Below are 27,792 nucleotides of genomic sequence, written 5' to 3' on the forward strand. Positions count from 1 at the left end.
GTTGAGGGGAAAAAAAAGAAAGAAAGAAAACCTTGTTTAACTCTAATTAGATGCCACGTGGCAAGTTCAAAACCTAATCCCCCCTGTCCTTTTGTTAAATAGTCATAATCCCAAACCTAAAAAAAGGCTTTAAGTTAATGCCTTGTAACACAAGTGACCTATCAACAAAACTCAATTCCCCAAAACACCCTTCAATAACCTACACAATCATCCTATCCCAAGGCTATAATCGTTAAAATAGATAAAGGAACATTTTGCATGGAAAAAGCAAGCAATGAATAACGTGTGTCAATAAGCGTCCACGTTCATATACATATGAAACCAACCATACTATATGTATTTGTACTATATCAATAAAAAGTTCATCCACTAGTAATTAAATTAAATACCAAACATTAGATTTGATCCATTAATCAAATTAATGATGTCTACATGCATTAACTAAACTATAAAATTTTCAAGAATAGATGCGTCTCCAAGCACTCTAACTTTTTGTTTTTCTAGACTTCTTAAACCCTATAAAAACCCACATCTATCTACCTTCCCTAATCCAATTCCATCTCTCCTTCTCATCCCTGTTATATTATCAAGAACATCAACACTATATATACATATCTATATATATATATATATATATATATAGAAATAGAAGAAGAAGAAGAAGAGCAACAACAACAACAACAACAACAACAAGAAGGTGGTGAGAGTAGTGAAAATTAATAATGGGGAGATCGCCGTGTTGCGAAGAGACGGGAGTGAAGAAAGGGCCATGGACGCCGGAGGAGGACAAGAAACTAATTGAATATATCAACAATAATGGCCATGGAAGTTGGAGAAGATTGCCAAAGCTCGCCGGACTCAATCGATGTGGTAAAAGTTGTCGTCTTCGTTGGACTAATTATCTCCGGCCGGACATCAAGAGAGGAAGATTTGATGATGATGAAGAAAAACTCATCATTCACCTCCATTCCATCCTCGGAAACAAGTACTTCATTCATTTCTCTTCTTCAATCTCCTACCTTATTATTCATATCCATTATATATATATATATATAATTTTGATGTTATCGACCTTATATATCTGTATATGTATGTAGATGGTCGACAATTGCTGCCCGTTTGCCGGGTAGAACAGATAATGAGATCAAGAACTATTGGAACACTCATCTGAGAAAGAAGCTCTTGCAAATGGGAATTGATCCAGTGACACATCAGAAGAGAAGTGATCTTGGTTTTCTTGCTGGAATTCCAAACATGTTTGCATTTTCTGGGAATTTAGACATGAATGCTTTGAAATTACAAGCTGATGCTGCAAAGCTAGCAAGAGTTCAGCTTCTACAAAGCTTGATTCAGCTCATAGCTTCAACTTCTTCTCCATCTTCTTCAGATCTATTAATTAATCATCATGTCTATGGATCATCAAGTCTTGGATCATTTGGAGTATCACCTACTCAAGACTTGAATTTAGGAGTTGGTAATACTAATAACAATCAAGAGTTTTTTATGGAGAGTAATAATGGAGGTGGTGATAATGGAAACACAGTGATGATGATCAATGGTTGTCCATGTCCTTATAATATTCATGATCATAATTCTCAACATTCAACACCTTCTTTAGTTCCTGCCTCTCCTGAGACTTTAGACAACAACAACAACAACAACAACAACAACAACAACATCAGCAACAACATTAGTATTGATCAAACACAAGATCAAGCCAATTGTTTTGCCGATGAATGTATCGATATTTCGAGAAATTCAAACACTTCTTTTGGTGATTGGGATGGACTGAATTTTGATGATTCAAACACTGATCTTTGCTGGAAGGACATTCTAGAGTAAGTATTTCTTTATTAGCTCATTCTTTTTGTTTTTTTTTTTGTTTTTTTTCTTGTGAATATCATTGACTGGAGTTATTTGATAAATATATTTATATATATTTTGGCTATTGTTCTTTCTTGCAGGCAAATTTCTTAGTGACAAGATGTGAAACCATTTTGAAAGAGATTGATTCATTGATTTAAATGATATGATATCACATACACACATGTTTTATATATATATATATATATATATATATATATATATATATGTATTTGTACAGAAACAGTGCAAATTATAAATGTTCATGTAAACAATTTGTGATTGTTGAGTTTATTAATTTTCTGTTTTAATTTGTATCAATACAAATTAATGACTTTGTTTGTTGAGTTTTAATTAATTAGCATCAATTAATTAATCAAAACATATGATAAACAGTATAACTTCGCTTGAAATAGAGTAACATGTATATATATATATATATATATAGTAAAAATAATTAATTAAAAAATTTGAGACAACTAAATAGTTTGTCATATGAATAGAAGACAGGTTATCCAAAATGGAAACATTAAAACACTTCAAATATATATAATTAATTAGGGTTTCCAAGTGAATTAAAATTATCACTTGCATGTGATATATTGTTTCTTCTCACAAACTACATATGGAACAAAAGTCTTGTTAATCGTTACTTATTAGGTAGACTTGTTACTTTTTTTACAAGCCATTGACTGAAAACAACAAAAACCTAATAACCTATAAGCCCTCTCTATTGTTTTCCTTTACAAGGAACACAACAATACATTATAATAATCATTATATATATACAAGGAACACAACAACATATTATAATAATCATGTAAAACAATGTATATATATATAATACAATATAAACTTTGTATTTTACTATACGTACTAAGAACCTTGTGTCTAAACTTAAGTGTGTGTGTGTGTGTACGTATATATATATATATATATATATATGATAAAGTTGGCATGCAAATACAAGAGATAAAGACTCTATGATATATAAGTATTATATAGGTGATGTATACCATATACAAAACTTTGATACTCTCTCTCTCTCTCTCTCTCTCTCTCTCTCTCTCTCTCTCTCTTTGCAATACACACACATATATATATGATAAAGGTGGCAAATGAATACAAGATGAGAAGAGTATATATATTTCTCTTCTAAATTTAAGTTAGAACTTGCAAAATATACAAGTATAATTAGAGAATTAATATATATATATATATATATTTATATATTTATATATATATGTTTCTTTTTTGTTGGCAAGCTTATCAAGAAATTTGAAATGGACTTGCTCGTCAATTGTAACACATTGTCATCACTCTTATGGAAGGAAACTAAGAGGAACCTTGCTATCTGAATCAAGGACATTAGCAAACCTTGTCCTACAAGTGATACCATGATATGTTTAGTAGGTAACCAGTGGACCTATAAAAGACAACTAACTTACCTAACCTCATGGAATATATGTTAATTTGTTTTCTAACCTAAAGCTTCAATTCATATCCCATCATCATATATCATCCATCTGATCACACTATTCTAATTGTCATTTTCATGTCCACAAAGAAATTTTGCTTGCTTGTTTGTTTGTTTTAACCATTTACATGAAACAAGAATTAAACCTTTTTTTTTCTTTCTTTTTAACTACTGAATGCATGCATGCATCACCATCATTATCATTGGCATGCATCAAAATCAGTGGATGAAACCTCAACTTCAATCCATTAATCAGAGCATTAATTTTGTGAAAACTGTCAAAATCTTAGTTGAACTACAACATGTCATTTTTTTACCATGAGATTAATGTACTTTCAACCTTCCTCTCTTTCTCCTTGAGATCTTCTCTGCTTGTTACTTGCATGTAGGGGTGTAAATGATACACCTCTACTCGCAAGCTACTCGGGCTCGACTCGGTGAAAACTCGAACTCGGCTCGGTCACAGTCGAGCCGAGCTCGAGCTCGAGTAGTCGAGCGAGCCGAGTTCGAGTATTATGATACTTGGCTCGAGTGCTCGCGAGCCTAATCGAGTATGTATGTATATATATAATATTAGATTTATTTGATAAAAATCAAGGGGAAAAACTTTCGAGCTCGAGTTCGAGCATAATGTTTATGGTTATTTTCAGCTTTTTCGAGCTTAATCGAGCGAGCTCGAGTAGCTCGATTTATGTACCGAGTCGAGCTCGAGCTATAAAATAAATACTCGATCGAGCTCGAGCCGAGTATCGAATACCGAATTTTCAGTCGAGCTCGAGCTCGAGCTCGCTACTGCTCGGCTCGAACTCGATCGATTACACCCCTACAGTACTTGCATGCATATATATATAAATATGGGTATATCTGTAATTTTGAACACAACGTAGTTTTTTTTGTAAAATAAAAATATATTAGAAAAATGATTGAGTACATGAACATGCAATTTGATTTAATTTGATCACACACAGATATATATATATATATATATATATATATATATATTAATTGGTCATTAATTAAGGATTGCTATGATCAGGTGATGAATGATATCATATTGCAGGTACTGAAATTAAATGCAGATCAAATTAATTAAACAAAGCAAATTAATAAAGGTTTTGTTGAAAAAGGAAAAAAAAAAGAAAAAGGAGATTCATTTCAAAGTGTGGGAGATTAAGTTTCTTGCCGACAGAGTATGAATGTAGAAAATTAAGTGATAATCACTACTTTTCAATCTGTAATTAATCAATGATTAATATTTTATAACTTAATTAATTAGGTATTAATTGAAGTTCTTAATTATTATTTTTTTTTTGCAAATGAGAGATAAAAATATTTCTCTCTTCAAGATTTCATCAATAAAAAAAATATATAAAGTAAAGAGTGATTGACATCAAGAGTGTGTCAAATCACATTGATTGTGATTAAACTTCAAAGAAAACAACATCAGGCTGATCCACTTAACTCATCTATCTTGTTAAATTCACAATTTTATTACACCCTTACCATTTAAGTGTATTATTAATTTATTATACTATACAAAAAAAATATACATTTTTTTTTTGAAATTTTATTAAAAATCTTTTTTTTAAAAAAGGACCTATTTTACAATTATATTTTAACAAAAATATAAAAATAAAGGGATGAATGATGTGTTATATATAAATGAATTATATAAATAAATTGTAAAAAAAAAAAAAAAAAGATCAGAATCATTGGGTCTCTTTCTTCTGTGACGGCTGCTTAGTGGAATCCACTTGTTCAAACTTGAACTCAACAAAATCCACCAAACTTGTTTGATCCAAAAGAAAATAATTTTCCACGACATTTTTATTTTTTATAATTTTATTTTAAAAAATTTACAAAAAAAAAAAAACTGTTTACTAATTATTTTATTATAAAAAATTTAGATGAATTACATAGACAGATAAATAGGTTTGGAAAAATTTTATGTGGAGGAGAGTGGACTTGCTGAAAAACATGGCAATCATTAGACATATGCATCACTAATCATGCACTGGAAAATTAATTAATTAATTAATTAATAAACAGGTCAATTTGGATTTGTTTAAAACCTTATAAACTAGTACAAAAATAAATAGTAAAAAAAAAGGAGAACAAAGCCGGTGAGATCAGGTGGAGGCGGTTCCATTCCATTGAACAAATTCAAAAGGTTGAACAGACTGGAAAGAAAGAACATCAAAAGAAATTTAAAAGCTTAATTATTTAAATATATATATATATATATCATTCTTTTTTTTCCCAATATTGGAATAATGGATAGGAAAAGAAACAATAACAAAGCGGATGAAGAACAAGCAAAGAATAAAAGCATAAATAAATTAAGATACCAAGACTGAGATCTGCCTAACAAGAAAGACCACTCAATTGAATATACAGTAATTATAACACTTGAAGAAAAAGAGAGAAGTGTTTGAGACATCTAATGACAAAAAAAAGAAAAAACATCAAGAAACAAAGGTCAAGATAACCACAATATATATATATATATATATATATAACCATGCAATCTGGAGATTATTAAGAAACATATATATTGGACTGACCTTTATACACTGCAAATCATTTAGGGAGGGGTACATCCTTAAGATGTTGCTTGAGAAGCTAATATATAACAAAGAACATTCAATAATATTGTCACATTAAATGGTAATGAATATTTTATAAAGCAGTCTACAAAACATTACTGAGAATGGTTTCACTGACTGATAAGATCATTGTTCACTATAATTAACTTTTAAATAAACTTGAAAGAATGAATGCAAAATGCGAAGACTATAAGCAAGATTTCAGAGTAAGGAATCAACAAAAGCTTTTAGCTTTTAGTCTATTGAAAATTATCAGTCAGCATTGCTCCGATTGCATAATAAATACAACGTAAAGGAATCAATATTATCTTGCTGAATTGAAGACCGATGAGTGAAAAAATTAAACAAATGATGTGAGACAAAAGAAGGAATGAGTGGTACAGAGGCATTAGTTACCAAACATGTTAATAACAATAGTTCAACAATCCTGGAAAGAAAAATAAACATGGTACCAGGTATCTAACATAGTCAGGGCACACCTAAAGGTACTACCTCAACAGAAGACAGTAATTTTTCCCATCAAGAAGTTCATCAGTAGACAATTTACAAATGAATTTCTAATACAGTTGAATATGACGGTGAAAATATTTATACGCCACTAACCTTTTCATCCCAATTAATTCCTAGGGCTCTACATCCTTCTATATACACCTGTACTAGCAACAAACTAACAATTAATAAAGAAGCAGGCAGTCAGGCATCAGGAACAGTCTATGCAACCTGGCTTACCAGCATTGACCAAAATTTTATGTGGACCACTGCTATTATTTGCACGAGGAATACATCTTCGTATCAGACATATAATACAAAATCAAGTTTGTCAAATTATACAGAACACCTACAAATCTGTATTAATCAGAAAGCGATACGATGCTGATCATTTAACAAAAATGAAACATTGACAACCCACCTCTCACTCCTAACAACATTATGCAGAGAAGTGAATGCTAGAGCAAATTCCAATATCATATTGATAATAGTTACATCATCTACAGCATCAAACGAAGATTAACTCAAATCAATTAAAGTAAAATACCAGCAAGCATCAACCTCATATTCTAAAAATGCTCGAATCAAAGCAAAAAATTTGGCCCAGGAAGAATGTACTGACCGCCTCTAGCTAAGCTCAACACAAATCAGGAAGTTATGCAGCTTGATACACAAGCCTGCTATTAATTCAAACTAATTTATGATGCTGAAGGAAAGGATCAAACTGGCATTCTACAGTATTTACTACCTTTAATTTTTCAAAAAACTTTGTCCAAAGAAATTAGAGGTTTCAAACAGGATTGTTGATCAAATTTTGCTTGCGCACTGGATAGCTGCTACCTAGGCCAGGCCTCAAGCTAACTTGCAGGATAAGCAGAATTGAGGGCAGATGAGACAGGGCAAGCTCCATTAATTTGTGCCCCACTCACTCACTTATTAGATGTCTATAGTAAGTTCAACAAGGAAACTATTGACTGTAATAAATTTTTAGAATTTCCAACAAAACCAAAATGCACGGGGAAAGCAAGCAAAATGCCTGCTTATTATAGGTTGCAAACTTTTGCCATAGAAAGCCATAATTGGCAGGATAATGCAAATGACATTCTTGAGGACAACATAAAAGAACATCCAACTACGACAGCAGTCTAAGGCAAACAACTCAATAAAAGGATAAAACCCAGCTGGTGGGCAACACCATTTCCAAAGATTACCACAACCTTCATGCTCAAATAGTAACATCAGGATACCTGGATGATCCTTAAGATAAACCTTAACTATCATCATGGTTACCTTTCAGTCTTACAAGTTACTCTAGATGATCCTGGTCTTAAATAGTGAGTTCAAAAAAATATGATTGCAAATGAAGAGCAAGTAAGCATGGGCAAAACACGTGCGAATACGACCAAATAAAGAATGAATACAAAACAGGCTGTTAGTATGATCAACAGTCTCCATATATAGTCAGATGTCAATAATCAAATGCTTAGATTGCATTGAACATGACTAAAAATTCATTCACCAAGGACATCTGGGTGAACATGACAAAATAGCGTTTAAAACAAATCCATTCATTGAGAACATTTGGGTGAACACAACAAAATTGAGTAAGTTTAAAAAAAATCCTTCATCGAGGATATCTGAGTGAACACGACAAAATAAAGAAAAAAAAAAAGCACCAAAAGGAATCACCGGTATGCGACAACCTCTGAGTTCTAAAACTTACAGAGTTCAAACAAGATACAAATGCGCCTACGTCTTGAAATGAATGAGTTTGAAGTACAAAACATGAAAGATACCAAACTCACAAATTTCAATAGCAACCACATTCATGATGGCAACCATCAAGCACAACTTAAATGCTTACATTATTACGTAGAAGCAATACTAGAACTATATACATGATATGTTAAACATCTATGCATTAAGAACACAAGTGAAAACGACAAAATAAAGAACGTGGGCAAAAAGGAACTATCGATTGGTATGCCACAGCCTCTAAGATCTAAAACTCAAATCATGTGAACAATATATGCCAAAGCCTTAAGATGAATGACTTAAAATTCCAAATGAAGAACAAAAAATAGAAGACACAATTAAAACATCAACCATGTGCATATACTCAATGGGCAACCACTGAGTTCAACATTTATATTCAGATTCCTATGTAGGAGCGAAAACAGAATAAAATATGTAAAGGAAAAAAGAAACAACCAATGCACTAAGAATTGCCAAATTGGCAGAAGATTAGACTAACTCATCAGTTTGAAACTACACAAGCCATTTGGAGTTAAATTAAACAACAAGCCTTCCTTGAATCCTAGCTATTCCATAACCAAAATGAAGAAGAAAAATTCAAAGGTTATATCTATCTCATGCAGAAAAGGAAGACTATACACCCTTTCAGCCTTTGAAATCATTGACCAGAATGCTGACATTAAACCTCCAACAATCCAACCCATTCATTCAGCAGGCATCACAAGAACCACTCCTCACAAAAGCACATGCAGAATGCTCCACTCATCCTAACCACGATGAAGAGCGCAAGAAACATACCTTCCTAGCATCAAATGAAAGAAAGGAAGACGGGGCGCCAAAAAAAGAACAGCAAGCAAAGCTCTGTCAAGATCTTGACACCATCAATCAGCCCACGTTCTCCTTCTCTCCTGCAACTACACCATGGTTGATGCTCACAATTTTTTTCTTTTTATCTGCATCATCAGCTTTCTTCTCATGAAGAAGGTTCCAAAAGAAATTTGTCAAGACCTCTTCATAGCCTGGCATCTTGGCATACCCAGGGAAGTAATTGATATCAATGACAAGATAATGGTTCCCAATCTTGGCATCCCTAATCACATCAAAGTTAAAGAGATGAAGCTCCAAGGCCTTTCCAAGTCCCCTGGCAATATCAGTTATGAAGTCCATCGGCGGCATCTCAGCCTCCTCCAAATGTGTTGTCTCAAAGTCCTGGTCCTGCGAACCCCCGAGGTTCGACACCTGCGAGAAAGATACCGAGCCCTCAGAATGCTCTGATATGTCCTCGGATACATCCGGCAGTGACTTCCGCTTCACGCACTGAACGTAATCACCGACGACGTAGACCTTAAAGATGACGCCTCCGTGGTTCACGAATTCCTGAAGCACAATAGGAGGTTTCAGCTTGAGAAGGCCCTCGCGGTGGAATACGAGTGACATTTTGTGCGACTTCGCGCTCCCATCGGCGATCAGCGGCTTCGCGATCACCGGGAATTTTAGGGTTTCGATCACCGCGGGATCAGAGAGAGAAGCGGAATCATAGATCACGATCTGCTTGGGGATTCCAAAGGTCTCGTCCTTCTGAGGGATCCGGAGGTCGGACACGGCCTGGAGCATGGAGATGCGGTTGTGGAGGCGCTCGATAGCGTCAAGCCTGTCGATGACGGGGGTGTAAGGGTTTTCAAGAACAAACATCTCGAGCTGGGACTTCCACTCGGTGGTAGAGAGCTTGTGGATGATGAGGTCGACGGGGCCCTGGGAGCACAAGGAGACCGATGGATCGATGGCGATGAGGTCGATCCCGCGGGAGGCGGCGAGGGAGACCAAGGACGGCTGGATAAAACTCTGCTGCTTCTTCGGGGCCAGCGCATACCCAACGCGGTAGCGCGTCGGCGTGGGCTCCGGCGACGCCATTCGAGACGGTGCAAGCTCACAAAAATCGGATCAATGGCGAGATCTTCGAATCCCTAACACGATGAATTGTCGCATTTACGGCTCCCTCTAGGGTTTCGATCGAAGGGCGAGGGGTTTGGATTCTTGATGGTTTTCTTGTGAGCGGATTACCAGGAGAGGAACGAGGAACGAAGAACGAAGAACGAAGAACGAGGATGCCAGAGAGACCTAAACACCGAGCGGAGAAGGCTTTATATAGGAGGATGTCAGATACTGTCACTCTCCGGTGAAGTTACCGCATTCCCACCCATACTTTAATTTTTAACATAAATTTTCAAAAAAGTTCAGGGGATTTTTTGAAAAATATTCAGAGGTTATGGAAAATGTTTTACATGTGTTAAATCACGGGTAAAAATATATTTCTCTAAATATAAGTAATAATTGTGTGCATACGATTCCATCACTCGTATATATACAGGTTCTCTTTATTTTTTTAATTTTTTTTTTTTTTTTGAGAAAAACGACAAGCGTCGGAACTCAGGGACGAACATATAGGGGAGTAGCGCTCATCACCGAACCGTGCCCTCATCTTGCGCGAGATAGGGATCAAACTTGAGGAGCTACGCTTGACACTCAATGTGAACACCTTACGTAAGAGACCCTATGTTAATTGACCAAATGGGGTCGCTGGCAGACTTTATTTATTCGATTGAAATTTTTGAGCGTTTAATTTTTTAAGTAGTTATCAATTTATTTTAGAAAAAAAAAATTATCAATTTAATTATTAGACCCGAATCAGGTGTCCTGACCCCGAGCAACGAATCAAAATGATGCCCACGTGGCATCTTCTGAGATGATCCTCAAATAAACGGTCAGATCTTTGCCTCAAATAGACGGACGGTTCTGATCGCGCTTCTGCCGCCCTAGCACTAGGACCCGCATAGACTTACGGCACGGATGATATGCTCCGAGATGATGAGCAACTTGGAGATTTTGTACACGTGGCGTTCTCCTGGCCGTTCACTTCCCCTCTCGAACCACGTGCCTCACATTGCCGGATGTTGCCACGTGTATATGAACGCGCTTTGATGTTTATCCAGTGCTCGTGCCAACATATTATTATTATAAAATGCCATTACTTTATTTAAGTAATAATTTTTTTTATTAATCAAATACAAATATCATTTAAAAAGAAAAAAAAAAAAAGAGTTTTAAAAAAGGGATTCATTTCCATCCAATCAATTTAATTCTTTATTAAGTGGAAAAAAGGTATCCAACTTAGCAAAGGTTCTAATATTCTTCTTGTTTTCTTGATTCCATCTTCTAATGGTCCATTCCCATTGGAAAACATATTCTTTATTAGCAATAATGATTATGTTTTTAATGTGTTAATTTTATTATCTAGGTTTATTGTTAATCAAATCATGGTATCAAGTCAAAACACGTTGAATAAAATAAACATAAATTGTTTAAGGGCCAATATTAACAAAATGGAAACAAGAATTCAATGGTTGTGTTGTGTCCACTAGTAGTCTTTTGTGCATGTTTTTTTTTTAATTAAACTAGTTGGAGGATGAAAGAGAATCATCACCTTTTGCTTTAGAATCTAATCCTTATTTGCTTTTGTTGACTTTGTGCTCACTATTAAATTACAATTTCAATGGGAGGGGCCATTTGTATGGTTATTGATTGCTTTAATTTAGCCAAATTCATGTCATTTGATTAGTTTTTATTTATTTGTTTGTTTTTTCAACGTGGACAAGTAACTACGCACCAGTATTATTTTTGTCACAACTATATATTAAAAAATAGTCGAAGGTTTTACTTTCTGTATAATGGTCAAATATTTGTTGAAGTTTTTACTTTCTATATAATAGTCAAATATTTTAATTATCAGATAATTACAACAGTGATATTTGATTAGTTTTTAATAATTTTTATTTTATAAATAACTTTTATGATTCCTTATCTTTTCGTGTGGTTCTATTTTGGTGACCCAGCTCCAAAAAATTATGATTTTGTTCTTTACTTTTAGTTTTTGTTATAATTTAGTTACCCAAGTATGATTTATTAACGCCGATCACATATGACATATTACATGACACATTTTTTTCTTAAAGTTGGCATTTGAGCTAGCATATGCCACGTATGATTATTGTTAACGACGTATGTTCAGGGGAGTGACCAAGTTGTAACAAAAAATAAAATTAAAAGACTAAATCATAACTTTCTAAAAACTGAACAACCTAAATAGAAACATACGGAAATGCAGAGGACTATTTAGGTTGTTTATTCTTTTGTTTTTTTACAAATGCAACAAGCATATATACAACTAAAGGAGTGTCCACAAGTCAAGAATTCGATTGTCCTGACTATACACCTTCACCAAATGACATGGGATTTAAGCTATAAATTTGCATATAAAATAAGGACTTATTATCATCACTGTATCTTAAAGTGGGCCAATATCACTGGACTATAAATCCATTGGCTTTACTGACAAATTCTCACTTAAAATATTCAATGTTATTTTCAAGTAATTATTAAATAAACAATAGGTGTTTATAGTTTATGGCATGTATTTTTATGCTTTTTATATATTAATTATTTAATATTTATATTTCCAGCTTTTGTTATTGGCTCTGACCAAAATTGTGCTTATTCGTTCATATTCTTTTAAATTCTACGTAAAGATATTTTTATTATCATGTGAAGTGCATTATGGTCATAATTATTTAGCATCTATTGTGTAAAACGTTTTACTATTTTAGTGTTTATTATTTATTTTAAAGTTTATAATAAATTTGATCATGTTTTCCTTCCATGCATTGACTTTTTTTTTTTTCAAGATTATTTGTATATAATGAATTCAAACAAATATTCAATTATTTTTAAACCCCTGGCGTAGCAAAATCACAAGAAATAAGAAATATTAAATACATCAACTGAATTTTTTTTAAGCTCATTTTTATTTTGCCTAATTGATAAATTTTATTGTTATTCACTGAAGTATATTTATATAAATAATTTGTTTCTAAATTAATCTAATAATAATATTTTTTATAATTATTTACCAAAAATTTCTTAACATGTGCTTAGTAACACAATTGTTAGATGATTCTAGAGATTTATAAAAGAAATCTTTACTGTGACGTGGAGCTTATCCACTAATTTTATAAATATAAATATATATATATATATATATATATATATATATATATATATGGAAAAACATTATCTAGGTAAATACCTAGATTTCAAATCTAGGGATATTTTAAATCTAGTTCAGTTGGATCATCGTTTTGATGGTTATTGTTTCTTAAACACTCGACATTTTTTTACTTTCATGACGATCATCTGCATAAACACCTGTAGAACACGCGTTTCTACTGTTTTACGTAATGATAAAGAGCCATCATATTACTATCCAATGGCTACTATAGACATCCCTAGATTTGAAATCTAGGGACGTCCCTAGTTGATGGGTCCTCTCTATATATATATATATATATTTTTATATATATATAAAAACATATAACTTTGCTTGGCAGAGATAATGGGTTCGGATTTTGGGTGTTGATATCGGATTCGGGTTGTGAAATCCAGTACCCGACCCGTTAAACGGTACCTTTTTTTCGTGGCTTGCTGGCCAGTGCTCAGCGCCCGATCTCGGCCCGCCGGCACCTCCGCCGCCGCCGCGCCGCCGCCGCCGCCGTTGAAGCACTCTGACGGTTCTTTCTGTTTGTATCTCTTTCTATGTCTCTGTTTATCTCCTTCGTGCTCTTATTCCTGCAAATTGTGAGATTATAGCGATCTATATGCTCATCAATTCGTCTATTCATTGTGTGTGGTGAAGTGGCAACTGAGAATTCTTGGTCAAACTCGTTGTTTTGATCATTGATCGGTATGTTCATTGTGGAATTATATGAGTTTTTGTTTGAATGCTCTCATTGGGGATGCTGCTGTTTGTCTCGAGTGCTGTGATTTTTCTTGGCTGATGTTTTGATTTCTTATCTTGAATTTATTTCTCTGTTTTCCCCCTTGTTAGATTAGATTTTGGGTTAAGTGTTTCAGTTGATGATTGTATGTTGAAAGCTGTGTTTTTGAACCGCATTTGTTGATTTTCAACCGAAAGGTGCACAGTGTTTCTAAATTGCATATAATGCACTGCATTTTCTTTCTTTATATCAATTTTAGATGTATATTTCTGATTGCTTTATACAAATTTTGTGTGTTTTTTAATCTGTATGTAAAGCAGTGTTCTCAAATCAAAGTTTCTGAACTTTCTTAATCATCTTCAAGCATGAATGATGCGCATTCTTGCATTTTCTAATGCCTTTCAAGTGTGAAAGTTTGTTGATGTCTTTCGTCTCATGGCAATGACTGATGACCATTACTTTTCTTGTTTTATGCAAATGTGACTTTAATATATTTCTTAAAGCCTTCTTTATTTTTATGCGGTTTTCAGTATGAATATGGGGATTAGATCTTTTGTGACCTTTGCTTAAACCAGGGAGTTGATAGTTTGGTTGAGGCTACTTGCTTAACACCTTCCTGCTACTTTGCACTAGTTCTCTGGGTGTTGGATATGGGCGCTCCCAAGCAGAAATGGACAGCAGAGGAAGAGTCTGCACTTAAAGCTGGAGTGATCAAGTATGGGGCTGGGAAATGGCGCGCAATTTTGAAAGATCCAGAATTTAGTGGGACATTGTGCTTGCGGTCCAATGTTGATCTCAAGGTTTATGATTGTTTAACTTGATTTGTCAAACTTGTTTAGGTGTGATAAATCGCCTAACATTTGGTTCATTAACATATCATATACATCTAGAAATGAATTTAAATTTGCTTACATTTGGTTATCTCTTGCTTTTGTCTTTTCCCTTTTGTCTATTACCAAATAGAACTTGAAAGTATGAAACCATTCTTCTTATTGCCGTGCTCTGAATTCTGTAGTGCAACATTATCATCCACGCCAGATACAGGAATATTTGCTGATATCTAGTTCATTATTGCCTCTGGATATCAGGCTTTTTGTGCTTTGAGCATTTTGCATTTGTACTTATGTAAACATGCCTGATCATGTTTGTTTGTGTGTATACCCTCAAAATATTGTAATCTTTGCTCTGTGAGTCTCAATAAATAGGATGCAATCTCTGGTCAATTTCGAATGTGATGTACAATTAGTGCTGTTAGTGTGAAATTTTGTTTTGTTTTATTTTTTCTTTTCTTTTTTTTTCCTATATTGGTTTATAGGTGGTAACATTAAATTAAATACACCATTTTGTGGGTGTAAAATAAAGCATTTTGGTTATTTCTGACAGAGCTCATAAATTCTTACCATTTCAATGACGGCAAGGTAACCGTGGGTGCATAACAGGGTATATAAGCAGATATGATATTTTGATAGGGCATCCCCTGAATAAGCATATCTTTCTTCACATAAACATGGATGGAGATATGCCCTTTGTACTTTCAATACCTTGTGGTTATTCTGAATCTACCATTCTAGGTATCTGACTTCTTTCTATTGTGAAATCCACAGGACAAATGGAGAAATTTGACTGTGACGGCAAGCGGATGGGGATCTCGAGAGAGGGCTAGGCTTGCCCTAAAAAAGGGCAAAGATGTGCCAAAGCATGACGACAATCCCCTCGCTCTTGAAGTTGTCGAAGACGAATTTGATGATGAAATCATCGACGCAAAGCCTCTTGCAATCTCTGCTGAAAATTTGCATATCAACCGGCCACAGAAAGCTTCCTTAAAGTGAGTATTTTATTTTTAATAGCTTAATCCATAGTGATTATTATTGGGAACTTAAGACTTTTTGGATCATCTAAACATTTCCACTTTGATGAATGATGTTGATTAATGCTTTTCCATTATTGTAAAAACTGCCATTTTTGGCATCATCTTTGTGATAATTGCAAATAGTTCTTTATTTGATGGTTTTTAGTGACGATTTGCTAACTACATCCCCTATCCTTGGTTTTCGGGTGGTCTATTGCCCTCTCACATTTTAACCCAATGCAGATGTGAACATTTGGGCTGGTTGGGTGATGCGATATATGAACTTAAATTTTGTTTCTAAATTACAGCACGAAGGTTTTCATATCCGGTTTATGAGAGTGGCATGCAACTTGGTGCTTGAAGAGTAGTTATTAATCATGCTGAAGAAATCTGTAACTCAGAATGGTTTCAAGTTTTTCTTTTGCTTGCAGTTGTAGTGATATAATTGTCTTGAAAGATTAAATAAATGAATGAAGCTTGAGGTTTTTGTCTGTGAGAAATACCCGTGATGAGCGTGTGCAATCAAACTTTATGAGTAAGAAATGTTTTTCTAGAGAATAAGCTGGTAGTTTTGGTGCAAAAGAGGGAATACCTTTCCTTAGTTCGTTTTAAGGTAATTGTAAATCTCCTCAAATCCAGGCTGAATGATTAGAATAAGTTAATGGTCTTGTTACATTTATGCTAGAGGAACTTATCAGTCCCTTTAGTTTGGTTGGTATTAGAGGGCGTCTTGGGTAGATCCTACTTGAAGGTATAGTACCTTCAGGTCTACCTTCATTCTTCTCAGACCATCTAAAGTAGTCTGGCCCAGATATCTGTAAGTAGGCTTGCCCTAACACTGGCTGAAAGTATAAGAGAATTTAAAATGGCCTTCGCAATTCCCATCACAAGAAGCTAGAGGGTTGTTGGCAACCTTTGGATCTTCATTTGTGATTACCAAATTGTCTCCCAGTCAAATGACCTTCTGTTGGCAATATATCATATGGTAACAAATTTCATTTTTTTTTTTTAGAATTTTTTGCCCCCATTAGACTATTTGCATCTATACGTGCCCAATTATATACAAATCTATATCGAGTTTTGCTGGCCAATATTTCAAAGTCTATGTTCTTGCAGTTGTGATGTTAGATTGAATATAAAATCCGATCTTGGAGAGTTAATGTCTGACTTCTCTTTGACTGCCCAAAGGTTTGAGATAAGTTACAAATAATGTAGAGAATGGCTGAATTAAAATAAGCGATGAAAGAGGACATGAAGGAACGGATGGTACACAATGAGAAGAGTGCATTGGATCGCACTGGATTAATGTACCTTTTGCTATATTCTGAAATTAATACCCAATTTTCTTTGGGAAAGCAAAACTGTAATGCAAGTGTTGCCTGTAGGTTTGACGTGCATATGAGTCATATGACCTCAATTCATTGCTTCTGTTTTCAGTAATATGGTCTTATTCTTTTATGTCTTGTTATTTTTCCTATAACCTGCTTCTTGATTGGATCTTTTTTTTGTATAGGCTGGAAAGTCTGATATTTGAAGCTATAATGAGTCTGAAAGAGCCTTCTGGATCTAACAAGACTGATATTGCCATATATATTGAGGTTTGATTCTTTAGTTTTTGTGAAGATACTATACTGGGGTTCATGTTTATCCTTAAATAATTATTGACAAAAGAGTTTATCCCTAAAATAACTATGGCTTTAATCTGTGGTAATGCATCTGAATCAATTCTAATGGTTGTACTACTGGTTTTCTGTTCCACCAGACAAATTAGTGCTTTTTGATTTTGCATTAACTCGTTAGAAAAATCTGTGGCCAATGTTTCGCATCATAATTACCTATCAAGGATTTCTCTTCATTTTGATCAGGCCCTTGTGAAATTTGGGCTTTCTGTCTACTTTAAATGGTACACCTAATTTCATCTGAAATTTTTCTTTTAGATTATGAATTATCTTAATTCAAATGTTGTAGGACCGGCTCGTGACTCCTCCAGAAGATCTTAAAAAATTGTTGTCAGCAAAACTGAAGGCTTTGACTGCAAGTGGGAAGTTGATCAAGGTAATTGGTTTTCATATTTGATGGGTATAACACAAATTGACAAAATTTATCAATTCATTCATCAAGTTAGAAGAGTATCAGACTCATGCTAAATTAATGCCTTGAAACCTAAGTTATTGAGTTCTAACAATTAAACCAATGATATGCTTTAATAGGAATATTTTAACAGCAATTTGTAATGTAAGAACACGGGCCAGCTCACAAGGGGTTCTTCACAGTAAAGACAATCAAGTTCTTCGTTGCCAATGAATTATGAAAAACATAACCAATTTGATTAGTGAATACTAGATTTTTCAGTCCTAGTAATGTGAAACTGGGAGACCTCTAATCTACTGAGTGATTTTGTTAGTTAGAACATGATGTTTCTGGACAAATTTTCTTAATTAGAAGGATTCGAGTTTGAAATAACATAAAGAGAATCTTTTTTCCAACCTGACCGGACTACCAACCCTTTCAATTTAGTAAAAGCAAAATGAAATCTTGTTCTCTTTCTTGGTTTCTTCTTTAGTTGTACTTGTTAACTTATTGACCTTCAAAACCAAGGATGTAATCTTTTGCAGGTAAAGCGCAAGTATAGGGCAGCAACTGGTCCATCTGCTTCAGAAGGGAGAAAATCCAATGGTTTGCTTTCTGAGGGAAGACCAAGGGACACCTCCAAATTGGAGAAAGATGGTCCCAAAATGTTACTGAAATCTGAAATCGATGCTGAGTTAGCGAGCATGAGAAACATGACTGCAAAGGAGGCTGCAGCTGCTGCTGCTCGAGCAGTTGCTGAGGCAGAGGCAGCCATGGCAGAAGCTGAGGAAGCAATGAGGGAGGCTGAGGAGGCCGAAGCCGAGGCAGAAGCAGCACAAGCCTTTGCTGAGGCAGCAATGCGGACTCTGAATAACAGAACTGCAGCCAAACAGGTTGGTGTTCTTGCATCTAATTCATTCCTTAAACCTTTAAATAAGTTACTTTCTGTTCTTATTATCACGAAGAGTTTGAAAAACATTCGGTAATTTATTTGCAATCTTGAAAAAAGTGCATCTGGATCAATATTTGCATTCATTCCATTATATGACCTCTTGACTATTCAGAAATATCCAGACCCTGGAACATCAAAGCTTTCAGTTAGTTCTTTTCTCATTTAGTAGATGTTTCAGGAATTCTGAATCATTTTCATTTGTTTTATTGCAGAAGCCTCGAGCTTGAGAGGATCGTCTTCGCTCTCCAAACTGCTTTTCGTGAGCTTTTTCTTTTTACCAAAATATTGTAAATATAAATGGATAGTTATCATAGTCCTTATATGAGGTGTGTGTGTGTGAGTGTCCCATCTTTTTAGTTGGAAAAACAATCATATGTCAATTAGAGGCTCATCTTCTCAGAAGATGTTTTGCAGAAGCCGAAATTATTCGAGTGGAAGTTTATGTAGCAGAATTAATTCTGCCCTGTTTTAAAACTCTCATGAAATGAATCTGATTACCAAATCTTCATGCGCACAAAGTTTCTTTTTTCCATTTTTAATGTAAAATAACAGGTCAAAGAAACCAGAATGTTGCTAGACAATAAATTTTCCGACTTTCTAAGGATTAATCTGTAACTTTTGTACAGAATACATACAGAACACTTGAACCTTTTTTTTTTAAAAAAAAATTCTAAAGCAAGTTCCTATATATGAATTTACATTACACCAAAAATTAAAATTAGATTAATCAGAGCTACTACTGATCCTGCATAGTGCTGCAGCTACTCCCTTCATTGTTATTAGATTGCTGTTGTTCGGGCACCGACATCTCTTCACTGTTATTGGTTTGCCGATTTCTCTCGATGAACATCGTAATAAAGCTGTGGAAAGACATCGACATCGAAGATGTCGTCTTCACATAAAACAACAGGTAAGCTGTCTGATCCATCACGAAATCGGTGTTAAATCTATGCTCCTGCAATACATATACATAATAAACATAAATCTTCACACATACACACACACAATGTATATATATATATATATATGTAAATGTGCATCTGTATTTACAAAGGACAAAGATTTTACCTTGTGGTCATTCTTCAGGAACCAGCGCTGACCATGAGAGTGGATAAAGCACATATAATGTCCATTTCCAGGACGACCTTGATGATTTACCACTGCATACAACCTATAATTCAGCTCCTGATCCTACAAAAACATCGACATCGAGTTACAAACATGATCAACCAACATCATCAATGTAATATTTGAACTTGTATTTATAATTTTGATTGAGATAGAAGCTTACTTGTTGTCTGAATTCGTCGATAAATGGAGCTAAGTTCAGTGTTTCTGGATATTGAACATATTGTCCTTTTTTCACTATTTCCAATCCGTTGCAAGTGAATCTTTTCAGCTGAATTACAAGAACTTCCGGAGCTTTGTCAATTGTAAGTTGTTTTTCGACGACAACTTTAGTCTTGCAACCATCACAACTAATTAAGTTCTCCTGATCATCGATCTTCTCGACTCTTGTAAATGACTGTAATGCAGCAATGAGATTATCATGCCCGTCGATCTCTAGACTTAGGTTCAACACTGGCTCGAATGTCTCCGACTTATGTCCACATTCACAACATATGATCTGAAGCACAATGTATGAACATTATAAGTTTCAAAACATAGAATATAATTATCTGTGATAATTTACTGAAAATAATACAAAACCTGACTCTTGAGTCTGCCACAGAAGATGTTAGTGATGAGACTCTCATCTTCTAATGATGTATTTGGTGATGATACTGGCAATCCCAAACAACATTCATGCAATCTTGTTAAAAGGCCAAGAAAGTATTCATGAGCATCTTGTTGTTCATCTTCTGCAAACAGTGATGAGATATCTGCAATGCAAATTTACTCATAAGTCATAACATTCAATCTATATATTGCATTAAAAATATTTATATAAATATATGATGTTTATTAGCTATTGATTAAATAACAAACCTGTCAAATTTCTGACAAAAAACCCTGGTGTGAATGACATTCCATTGAAATAAATTGCCATATTTATATGATCTCTTACATTACACAACCAACAAATTGTTTCTTTCTCTTTATGTATCAATATTTCTCCATAATTTTTCTCTTGTTCTTCTTCCATCTTATCCTCTTCCTTTTCTTCTTCCTTTTGATCTTCCTCCATCTTTTCCTCTTCCTTTTCTTCTTTCTTCTTCTTTTCATCATCCTTTTGTTCATTCATGTTATCTGTGCTATCTGAGGATGTGACTAATTCAAATATAATGAGGTAAAAAAATATTATATATATTAAGATGAAAATAAAGTTTTGGACCTTGATGTGAGCACAATTTACAATCTCCAAAGTTGATGAGTGCATTGACTAATGGCACTGTATGTGTTAAGCACTGAAGGACTACATTCAAGTAACATGTAGCTCCAACATTGTTAAGATTAGAACCCTAAAAACACAATTTACAAAATTAAAAAAAAAATCATTAAAGTTCAATAGAAATAATAAAAATAATAATGAGAAAAAAAAACTTGAAGAAGTAGTGATAAAAATTATAAGAAGAAAAGTAGAGAGAGAAGATTACTGACCCTGTAAGGAATTGGAGAGAACATGTTAATTTTAAAAGGAACAACCATTTATGATTAAAAAAGAAAAAAGAAAAACACAACGATGAAGATGCAGAACTAGAGATTGATTATTGTGACATCAACTGCTGGCTTTATTTATTAAGTTGAGAAATAATAATTTGGGTAGGATTAGAGATTTTAATTATATTTGAACTCAAACACAGCATCCTATTAAGTTTAGGAGAGATTTTTTTCTTTTTCATATATACATAATCACTTATATAGATATATGATAAACAAAAGGAAAGATATCCTTAATTTAAATCAATTTTTAAAAAATTAAATTAATAGATATTGATTAGAACTTTGATTAAAATTATCAAGACTTACTCTATGACATTAATTATGACTCGGTGGCTAATGACCTTATTAATTATATAATTATAGAATTTGATTTAAGTTTGTGGATATGTTCCAATACACTTGAGAAAATCCCAACTATTACCTGCTTATGTGTTTTGGATAAATATATGAAATCATGTGCCATTAAAATTTTATTTTAAATTTACTTTTCTCTATATTGGATTTAATGCGAATATCTCTAGTTATGATCTAAATTTGAAGAATATCAAATTTTTTATATATAATAATTATATTATATTATTTTTAAAAGTAGGATCACCTGAAAATTTGAAACTCGATAAACAATTCAACCCAATAAAATTCAAATAAATAACTCAATAAAAAAACTCTGACAAAATATTAAAGACAACTATGAAGTACGGACACTCTAGAAGCTTAGTATACCCATATCATACTCGTGTCAACACACGAATACCCAGACACACCGTCAGACACTCATATGTTTTATAAATGATTTTTTTAAATTACTCATATATTTCTTAATTACTTTCTAATACAAAATCACCAAATCACCAAATTAATTTTGAAGTAAATATATAACAATATGTTAAATAAAAATTATATAAATTTATATTTATAATAAATATTTTATATAAACATATAATTTTTTTTTAATAACTGTATCCTGCTGTACCCATCTTTAATTTTTAAAAATTACCGGACAGTGTCCATGCTTTTTAGAAGTCAACGGAATGACATTAGAAGAGCATGCTAAAAAAAAGCACCATTATTTTATTAGCTACCCCTCATCTTTAACTGTTACCAAATTCCCCATCAAATCATCAATATAATCATTTTTACACAACATGAGAGTTTGGTAGGTTTTCAAGGGACTAATAACAGGTAAAGAAAAAAAAAAAAAGGATGCAATAGGTTTTCACAATAACTGGATATTCACAAATCAGCAGCATTCTAATTTTTCTTTTCTCAAAGAGATTTGAGCCAAATTTTCCATTTTCTCTGGCTTAGCATTCATCAGCAGTAGACTCATTTTCGTCGACCTCAGAAGCAACAATTCCATCTGAGAAAGCAAAATAATCTTTGACATTGAACATGTTTGCAAGGCGTAACACCGCCGTTTGGGATATCGTCTCCTCTGGAAGTACCGAGTCTGGTAAGTGAGGTAGACAAGTAGGCGAGAACTCTTCCCGACGAAATGTTTTTGCATAGAGTGCATAAACAGTACGACAGAAAATATATCTGCAATGACATATGAGTTAATGGCAGCACAAAATTACTAATGTAATCTGATTTTGAATAATCAATTGACTGAGTAACCAGAATATATATATATGCCTGAGAGTGGACAAGCAAAAGCAAAATATTTATACTTAATAATAATTTACCAGATATAACAACACAGGGTAGTGAGAACAACATTTACTCCATATGAAATTTTGGATTGTGAGATATATAGGATGTATTAGATCAGATTATCATGTGCCATGAGCAAGAAAAAAATGAATTCTTCTGGGTAGAAACATCTTGTTATTGATTCTCTAAGTTATAAGAAAAGAGTGCCATGTGAATCAGAAGATGAGAGAACCAGAGGAAAGATGGGTATCACAACAGTATCTGAGTGTAGAGAAATACTTAAGGAAGCTTTTAACTATTTACTAACCTAAGAAGAAGTCGCCTTAGAAAAGGATCACCCAAGGCTTCAACCCAAACTGGATGGAGAGAGTCAGATGTCAACAGAGTTGACTCCCACTCAGATAAGGACGATGACAATAACTTTTCAGCCTTATTATATGTGTCCTGAAATTTTAACGAGAGTTAGAAACAAAGGTAATAGACACATAAAAGCAATTCATCTAGCATTTTAGTTACCTTTTCCATATTCATGCCAGAAATATTGACCAGCAAGCAGAAAGCTTGCAATGGTGCAGTGAGAAATAAAGTAAAATAACTGCCATGTTGGTGGCGCATGGAATCAGGAGCAAAATCTGTTCCTATAAGTTGAGAGATTGGGGAAAGAAGCATAGCTATTGTCTCTCTTTTCTCAGCCCCATGTATAACCTGGAAATAATTGAGATGGGATTATTTCATTTTGCATATTATTAAAGATATAACCATGTCAAAATTTGCGGAAACTTCATAACTAAACTAGAAGTTGAAGACTTTAACAGAATCATGGGGAACATCATAAATCATTATTTATCAATCAAATCCGGCACATGGAAAACTTTATGAGTAACATATAGAAATATGAAGCTTTGAGAGAGAGCAAAATAAATCGCTATGAGAAATAATTTAACCCTAAATTAGCAAGACAATAACTAAAAAGTATAACTGCAGACAAAGATGAACTCTTCATCAGATGCATATTAGAATTTCCTTTGAGCCAATAAAACACCAAGTTGGAATACAATAAATTCAAAAAGTCAGGTGTAACATATCTTCAACAGTTAAACTTACTGCACAAAAAGAAGTTTTGGTTTAATAAAGAATGTGATATGATGTTATTATATGATATGATAACCAAGGTGAAAAACAAAGCCAGGGTCAACGCTGCCTTCATATACATATTACTCCAAACAATCAATCTGAAGCCCCACTCATGCAGAATTTCAAGTTTTGTCATGATACTAGAGCAAAATGATACTTAACATCTAATGCATGACCTATAGAAAATTCACAGTAGGATACAGAAAAAAAAAATTACGAATGATCGCTGGTCACCAAATAAAGTTAAATGGCTACATTCGTCCATTTTAAATTCCCAAACTCAAGATGCATGTTCCTGGAACAATACGGAAGACTGGGATAATATATATATATATATATAGAGAGAGAGAGAGAGAGAGCACATGCATGTTACTAACATATCCACAGCATATCCAGTAAATAGAAATGTCTGGCAGGATGAAATTAGAGTTGACAAACCTGCCTTGAATGCATGACTATTGTCACTATCAATGACCAAAAAAATTGGCTTCCTAGTAAATGGGATCAAATCACAGGGGTAGAGATATTTTGAACCTGAAAGAAAGGGGAAAGCTCATATTGAGAATGACAGGAGGTAAAGAAATTTACAATTCAAATGAAAATCATAACAGGTCAATAAAACCATGGGCAAGTAGAATAGAAAGATAATAATACAACATAGATCTAAATTTACCTCCAGCTCCACGAGAACCTAGCCAAAGGGCAGCCTCACTATTGGTTTTCTGATTGTCATTCTCATGAAAGGAGGTTCGTCGGGGGCTGTTAGATGGAGAGTTTATTGGAGATGCCATCTCAGCGCCATCAGAATTCTCCGCAATTCTGTGAACAGTATCTGGAGAACTTCCAGAACTAAGTGTCACAGTTTGCAGGCCACCTGCCTTGGACAAGTGTTAGGTTTTTGACAAGGGTGATTCAAAAAGGTTCCGCCCTCATGAGGCATGATCAAATAATATTTGGAAATTAACTAACAGTTAACCTGGTGCTGAAAGGTATATCAACAGAATTCCATCTGATGGGAGCTCTTCACATACTGTGGCAAGAACCTGCATCACAAATTGTGTATATGGATAACAAATGGAAATGCAATGTGATAATAATGAGAATATCAAACTATTTAGTTCTCACCCAGACATCATGATTTACAAAAATTAGTACACACCAAATCCAACTTGCAAAATAGCTCTAGAAAAGACTGCATGGTACTACCATTACAACATAGACTGATGGTCGAATAACATATCCAATGTTGTGCATGTTTCAAGTATACCTGCTCAAGATTTACTAAAGTAAGAAAAAAAATTAAATCAATGCAGTATTTCTTAAATTTGAAATTTTCCATACAAAGTAGTGGACTTCATTGCCTTTGATTTTTGTGTGGTTCATCAAACAGTGGATGAAATTACAAATTTCAGTTACTGAAAGTGCAGAAAGGATCAGTGTTAACAGGCTAAAGCGAGATGAAGTCAAGATGGTGAACCTTCTATTAGCAGTGGATAACTTCACAGAATTTAACATATTTGTTGGTAGTATCATGAACTCACCATAAGATAATGGGTAATAGATGGACGATATAGAATCACTTTCCGAGGGTTTGGAGGCAGAGAAGGATCTCTAATATCTTGCAGCAGGTTTACTCGGTTAGGGCCAGATTCGTTGTGGCCACTGTTAGCTCCACCCTTCAGGGAGAAGGAACCACAGGGTTCCCACTCCAAGCACTGAACCATTCTGTATGTATCAATAGTAAGCTCTGTAAACTTGACCTGCCCAGATAAAGGTACATAAAAATCATTCTAAAATCAGAGTGCAATCCCATAGAAAGAAATTTATGTTCAATATGAATAATATGAACCAACCTCATTGTGGTGGTAGGTGCTCAAGATTGAATCTCGTAGAACCAAGCGACGGTTGGTATGAGATGGAACTGAAAGTGAGTTTGGATTAGAATCATAGACAAAACTGTATCTCAAAGGCCTCATATTAATAAAAGGTGTATCAACTTTCATGAATCTGAATATTTCCTGAACCACATGCTTCCACTCTTTAAAATCTGTTTCCTGGACAGATCAATTGAGAATGAATTTCACATTCCAAATGAAACACACAAACATCAAGACATAAATCAAGTAAGAAACTATAGACTATAGTTCCTGTGAGAACCCACATAACATTTAGATTCTTCATATCTTCTTCTTCATCTGATTATCATGGATTGGGGATGTGTAAGTAGAACAAAGGACCCCGTGTCAATACCAATTTTCATGAAATCCAAGCAGGCAAAAATACAAATCAATTGAAAAATCTCGCGGATTTCAAAATCATCAATTCGATCGGCACCCCCATGGAAAGCTTATGAAGAACCCCCCGTGAAACGAATGTTATCGGTCAGATTATAAAAGAGAAGGAAAGTCGCAATTTTTACCAATATAAATAAGAATTCTATTTAGATGCAATAGAAAATTGCAGGATAATTCGAAAAGAGAAAATTGGATCACAATTGACCTGGAAATTCTTCTTGCATTCATCAAGGACAACCCTCAGCTGACTGGCGAGCCGAGAAACCATGTCTCTCCGGCCAAGAAGAAGGCAAACAATCAAGAACCTAGCAAGAAACCTCAGTTGTTTATTGGCGAGGGCCGGGTCGGGTGAAGACGAAGAAGCATCGCGGAAGTACTCACGGGAGAGGATGGCCTCATAGAAGATGAAGGCCTCGGAAAGGAAGGACGAGTCGCTGGTGCGCTGGTACTGCCCGTAATATAACTGGGCGATCCGCGAAGCTAGCTCGCCAACCTCCCAACGCTTGAGGCCAGCGTCGGTGAGCTTCTGTCGGTGCTCCTGCTGCATCTTCCATAGCTGGGTGTAGATCTTGAATGCCTTGTGGAAATCGAGGTCGTTGCGGTTGCGGGAGAAGGAGGGTAGGTCACGGAGGAGGGAGAACTTGCGATCAGCCTTATCGAGAAGGGACCAGAAAAGCTCGGTGATGGGGATCGAGCTCGGATTGGCGGCCATGGCGATCGATTGCGAGCAGAGGCGCTTCCAATAGGGTTAGGGTTTTGGAGATGAAGACGGGAATGAAAGTGGAGATCGTATCCACCGTTCGATGGTCTCCTCGCGATTGGGACGCAAGAGCAGATCTCGAGGCATTTCTTCTTAAGTTTGTCGGCAAATATATTAACCTTTTATATAATTATACTATATATATGTATATTTTATAAAAAAAATTATATATACATACATAAAATCACATTTATTAAAAAAATTGATAAAAATTAATTAGTAATCTAAAATTTATATTAATTTTTAAAAAATTATCATTATTTAAAATATTTTTTAAAAAAATATGTACTTATTAGAAGTTATAAAAATAAATTAAATATAATGAATAAATTTTTTTAAAAATAATATTTACATATTTTTTTAAATAGATAAATAAAAAGAATTAAAATAATTTTTAA

At 34.2% G+C, this 27,792-nt stretch overlaps 5 protein-coding genes across 11 annotated transcripts; 2 read left to right on the forward strand and 3 right to left on the reverse strand.

The window, feature by feature from the left end:
- The first annotated feature begins 570 nt into the window (after nucleotides 1-570).
- On the forward strand, nucleotides 571-2,080 carry LOC120263750 (transcription factor MYB93-like). The gene is made up of 3 exons (XM_039271760.1): nucleotides 571-985; nucleotides 1,098-1,838; nucleotides 1,965-2,080. Exons 1-3 carry the CDS (start codon nucleotides 723-725, stop codon nucleotides 1,975-1,977), a joined length of 1,017 nt encoding a protein of 338 aa, XP_039127694.1. The 5' UTR covers nucleotides 571-722; the 3' UTR covers nucleotides 1,978-2,080.
- A 6,569-nt stretch (nucleotides 2,081-8,649) lies between these two features.
- On the reverse strand, nucleotides 8,650-10,300 carry LOC120263658 (inositol-tetrakisphosphate 1-kinase 5). Its single transcript, XM_039271652.1, has one exon. The coding sequence runs from the start codon at nucleotides 10,099-10,101 to the stop codon at nucleotides 9,076-9,078; it is 1,026 nt and encodes a 341-aa protein (XP_039127586.1). The 5' UTR covers nucleotides 10,102-10,300; the 3' UTR covers nucleotides 8,650-9,075.
- Nucleotides 10,301-13,703: 3,403 nt separating this feature from the next.
- Nucleotides 13,704-19,157, forward strand: LOC120263847 (single myb histone 6-like). Of its 7 annotated transcripts, none has more exons than XM_039272021.1 (8): nucleotides 13,748-13,838; nucleotides 13,937-13,984; nucleotides 14,652-14,818; nucleotides 15,623-15,843; nucleotides 17,381-17,465; nucleotides 17,836-17,922; nucleotides 18,483-18,830; nucleotides 19,102-19,157. In XM_039272021.1, the coding sequence occupies exons 3-8, from the start codon at nucleotides 14,669-14,671 to the stop codon at nucleotides 19,114-19,116; spliced, it is 906 nt and encodes a 301-aa protein (XP_039127955.1). In that variant the 5' UTR covers nucleotides 13,748-13,838; nucleotides 13,937-13,984; nucleotides 14,652-14,668; the 3' UTR covers nucleotides 19,117-19,157. The 7 variants fall into 7 exon arrangements, with proteins under 7 accessions (XP_039127923.1, XP_039127787.1, XP_039128074.1 ...); XM_039272071.1 differs by having other exon boundaries at nucleotides 13,755-13,820; XM_039271917.1 differs by having other exon boundaries at nucleotides 13,768-13,820; nucleotides 14,594-14,818.
- A 468-nt stretch (nucleotides 19,158-19,625) lies between these two features.
- Nucleotides 19,626-20,646, reverse strand: LOC120262094 (ubiquitin carboxyl-terminal hydrolase 21-like). The gene is made up of 4 exons (XM_039270151.1): nucleotides 20,605-20,646; nucleotides 20,181-20,516; nucleotides 19,958-20,080; nucleotides 19,626-19,844 (listed from the first exon to the last, which is right to left on the reverse strand). Exons 1-4 carry the CDS (start codon nucleotides 20,644-20,646, stop codon nucleotides 19,626-19,628), a joined length of 720 nt encoding a protein of 239 aa, XP_039126085.1.
- Nucleotides 20,647-22,604: 1,958 nt separating this feature from the next.
- Nucleotides 22,605-27,432, reverse strand: LOC120260737 (protein SCAI). The gene is made up of 9 exons (XM_039268297.1): nucleotides 26,840-27,432; nucleotides 26,194-26,394; nucleotides 25,882-26,100; nucleotides 25,317-25,383; nucleotides 25,014-25,214; nucleotides 24,783-24,874; nucleotides 23,723-23,911; nucleotides 23,514-23,650; nucleotides 22,605-23,092 (listed from the first exon to the last, which is right to left on the reverse strand). Exons 1-9 carry the CDS (start codon nucleotides 27,344-27,346, stop codon nucleotides 22,858-22,860), a joined length of 1,848 nt encoding a protein of 615 aa, XP_039124231.1. The 5' UTR covers nucleotides 27,347-27,432; the 3' UTR covers nucleotides 22,605-22,857.
- Between the last annotated feature and the right edge of the window lie 360 nt (nucleotides 27,433-27,792).

The sequence above is a fragment of the Dioscorea cayenensis genome, chromosome 1, assembly GCF_009730915.1.
Source record: "Dioscorea cayenensis subsp. rotundata cultivar TDr96_F1 chromosome 1, TDr96_F1_v2_PseudoChromosome.rev07_lg8_w22 25.fasta, whole genome shotgun sequence".
In the NCBI taxonomy this organism is placed as follows: domain Eukaryota; kingdom Viridiplantae; phylum Streptophyta; class Magnoliopsida; order Dioscoreales; family Dioscoreaceae; genus Dioscorea; species Dioscorea cayenensis.

Excerpts from the sequence above, each read along its gene's own strand:
- LOC120263750 (XM_039271760.1), top strand. The coding sequence starts at position 723 with ATGGGGAGATCGCCGTGTTGCGAAGAGACGGGAGTGAAGAAAGGGCCA. Across the intron at positions 986-1,097 it reads CATTCCATCCTCGGAAACAA|ATGGTCGACAATTGCTGCCC; the intron begins GTACTTCATTCA and ends ATATGTATGTAG.
- LOC120263658 (XM_039271652.1), bottom strand. The coding sequence starts at position 10,101 with ATGGCGTCGCCGGAGCCCACGCCGACGCGCTACCGCGTTGGGTATGCG.
- LOC120263847 (XM_039271989.1), top strand. The coding sequence starts at position 14,669 with ATGGGCGCTCCCAAGCAGAAATGGACAGCAGAGGAAGAGTCTGCACTT. Across the intron at positions 14,819-15,622 it reads GGTCCAATGTTGATCTCAAG|GACAAATGGAGAAATTTGAC; the intron begins GTTTATGATTGT and ends TGAAATCCACAG. Across the intron at positions 15,844-17,380 it reads CCACAGAAAGCTTCCTTAAA|GCTGGAAAGTCTGATATTTG; the intron begins GTGAGTATTTTA and ends TTTTTTGTATAG.
- LOC120262094 (XM_039270151.1), bottom strand. The coding sequence starts at position 20,646 with ATGAGAGTCTCATCACTAACATCTTCTGTGGCAGACTCAAGA. Across the intron at positions 20,081-20,180 it reads TCGACGAATTCAGACAACAA|GATCAGGAGCTGAATTATAG; the intron begins GTAAGCTTCTAT and ends ATGTTTTTGTAG. Across the intron at positions 19,845-19,957 it reads TCCTGAAGAATGACCACAAG|GAGCATAGATTTAACACCGA; the intron begins GTAAAATCTTTG and ends TATGTATTGCAG.
- LOC120260737 (XM_039268297.1), bottom strand. The coding sequence starts at position 27,346 with ATGGCCGCCAATCCGAGCTCGATCCCCATCACCGAGCTTTTCTGGTCC. Across the intron at positions 26,101-26,193 it reads GCACCTACCACCACAATGAG|GTCAAGTTTACAGAGCTTAC; the intron begins GTTGGTTCATAT and ends TTATCTGGGCAG. Across the intron at positions 25,384-25,881 it reads CTATTACCCATTATCTTATG|GTTCTTGCCACAGTATGTGA; the intron begins GTGAGTTCATGA and ends TTTGTGATGCAG.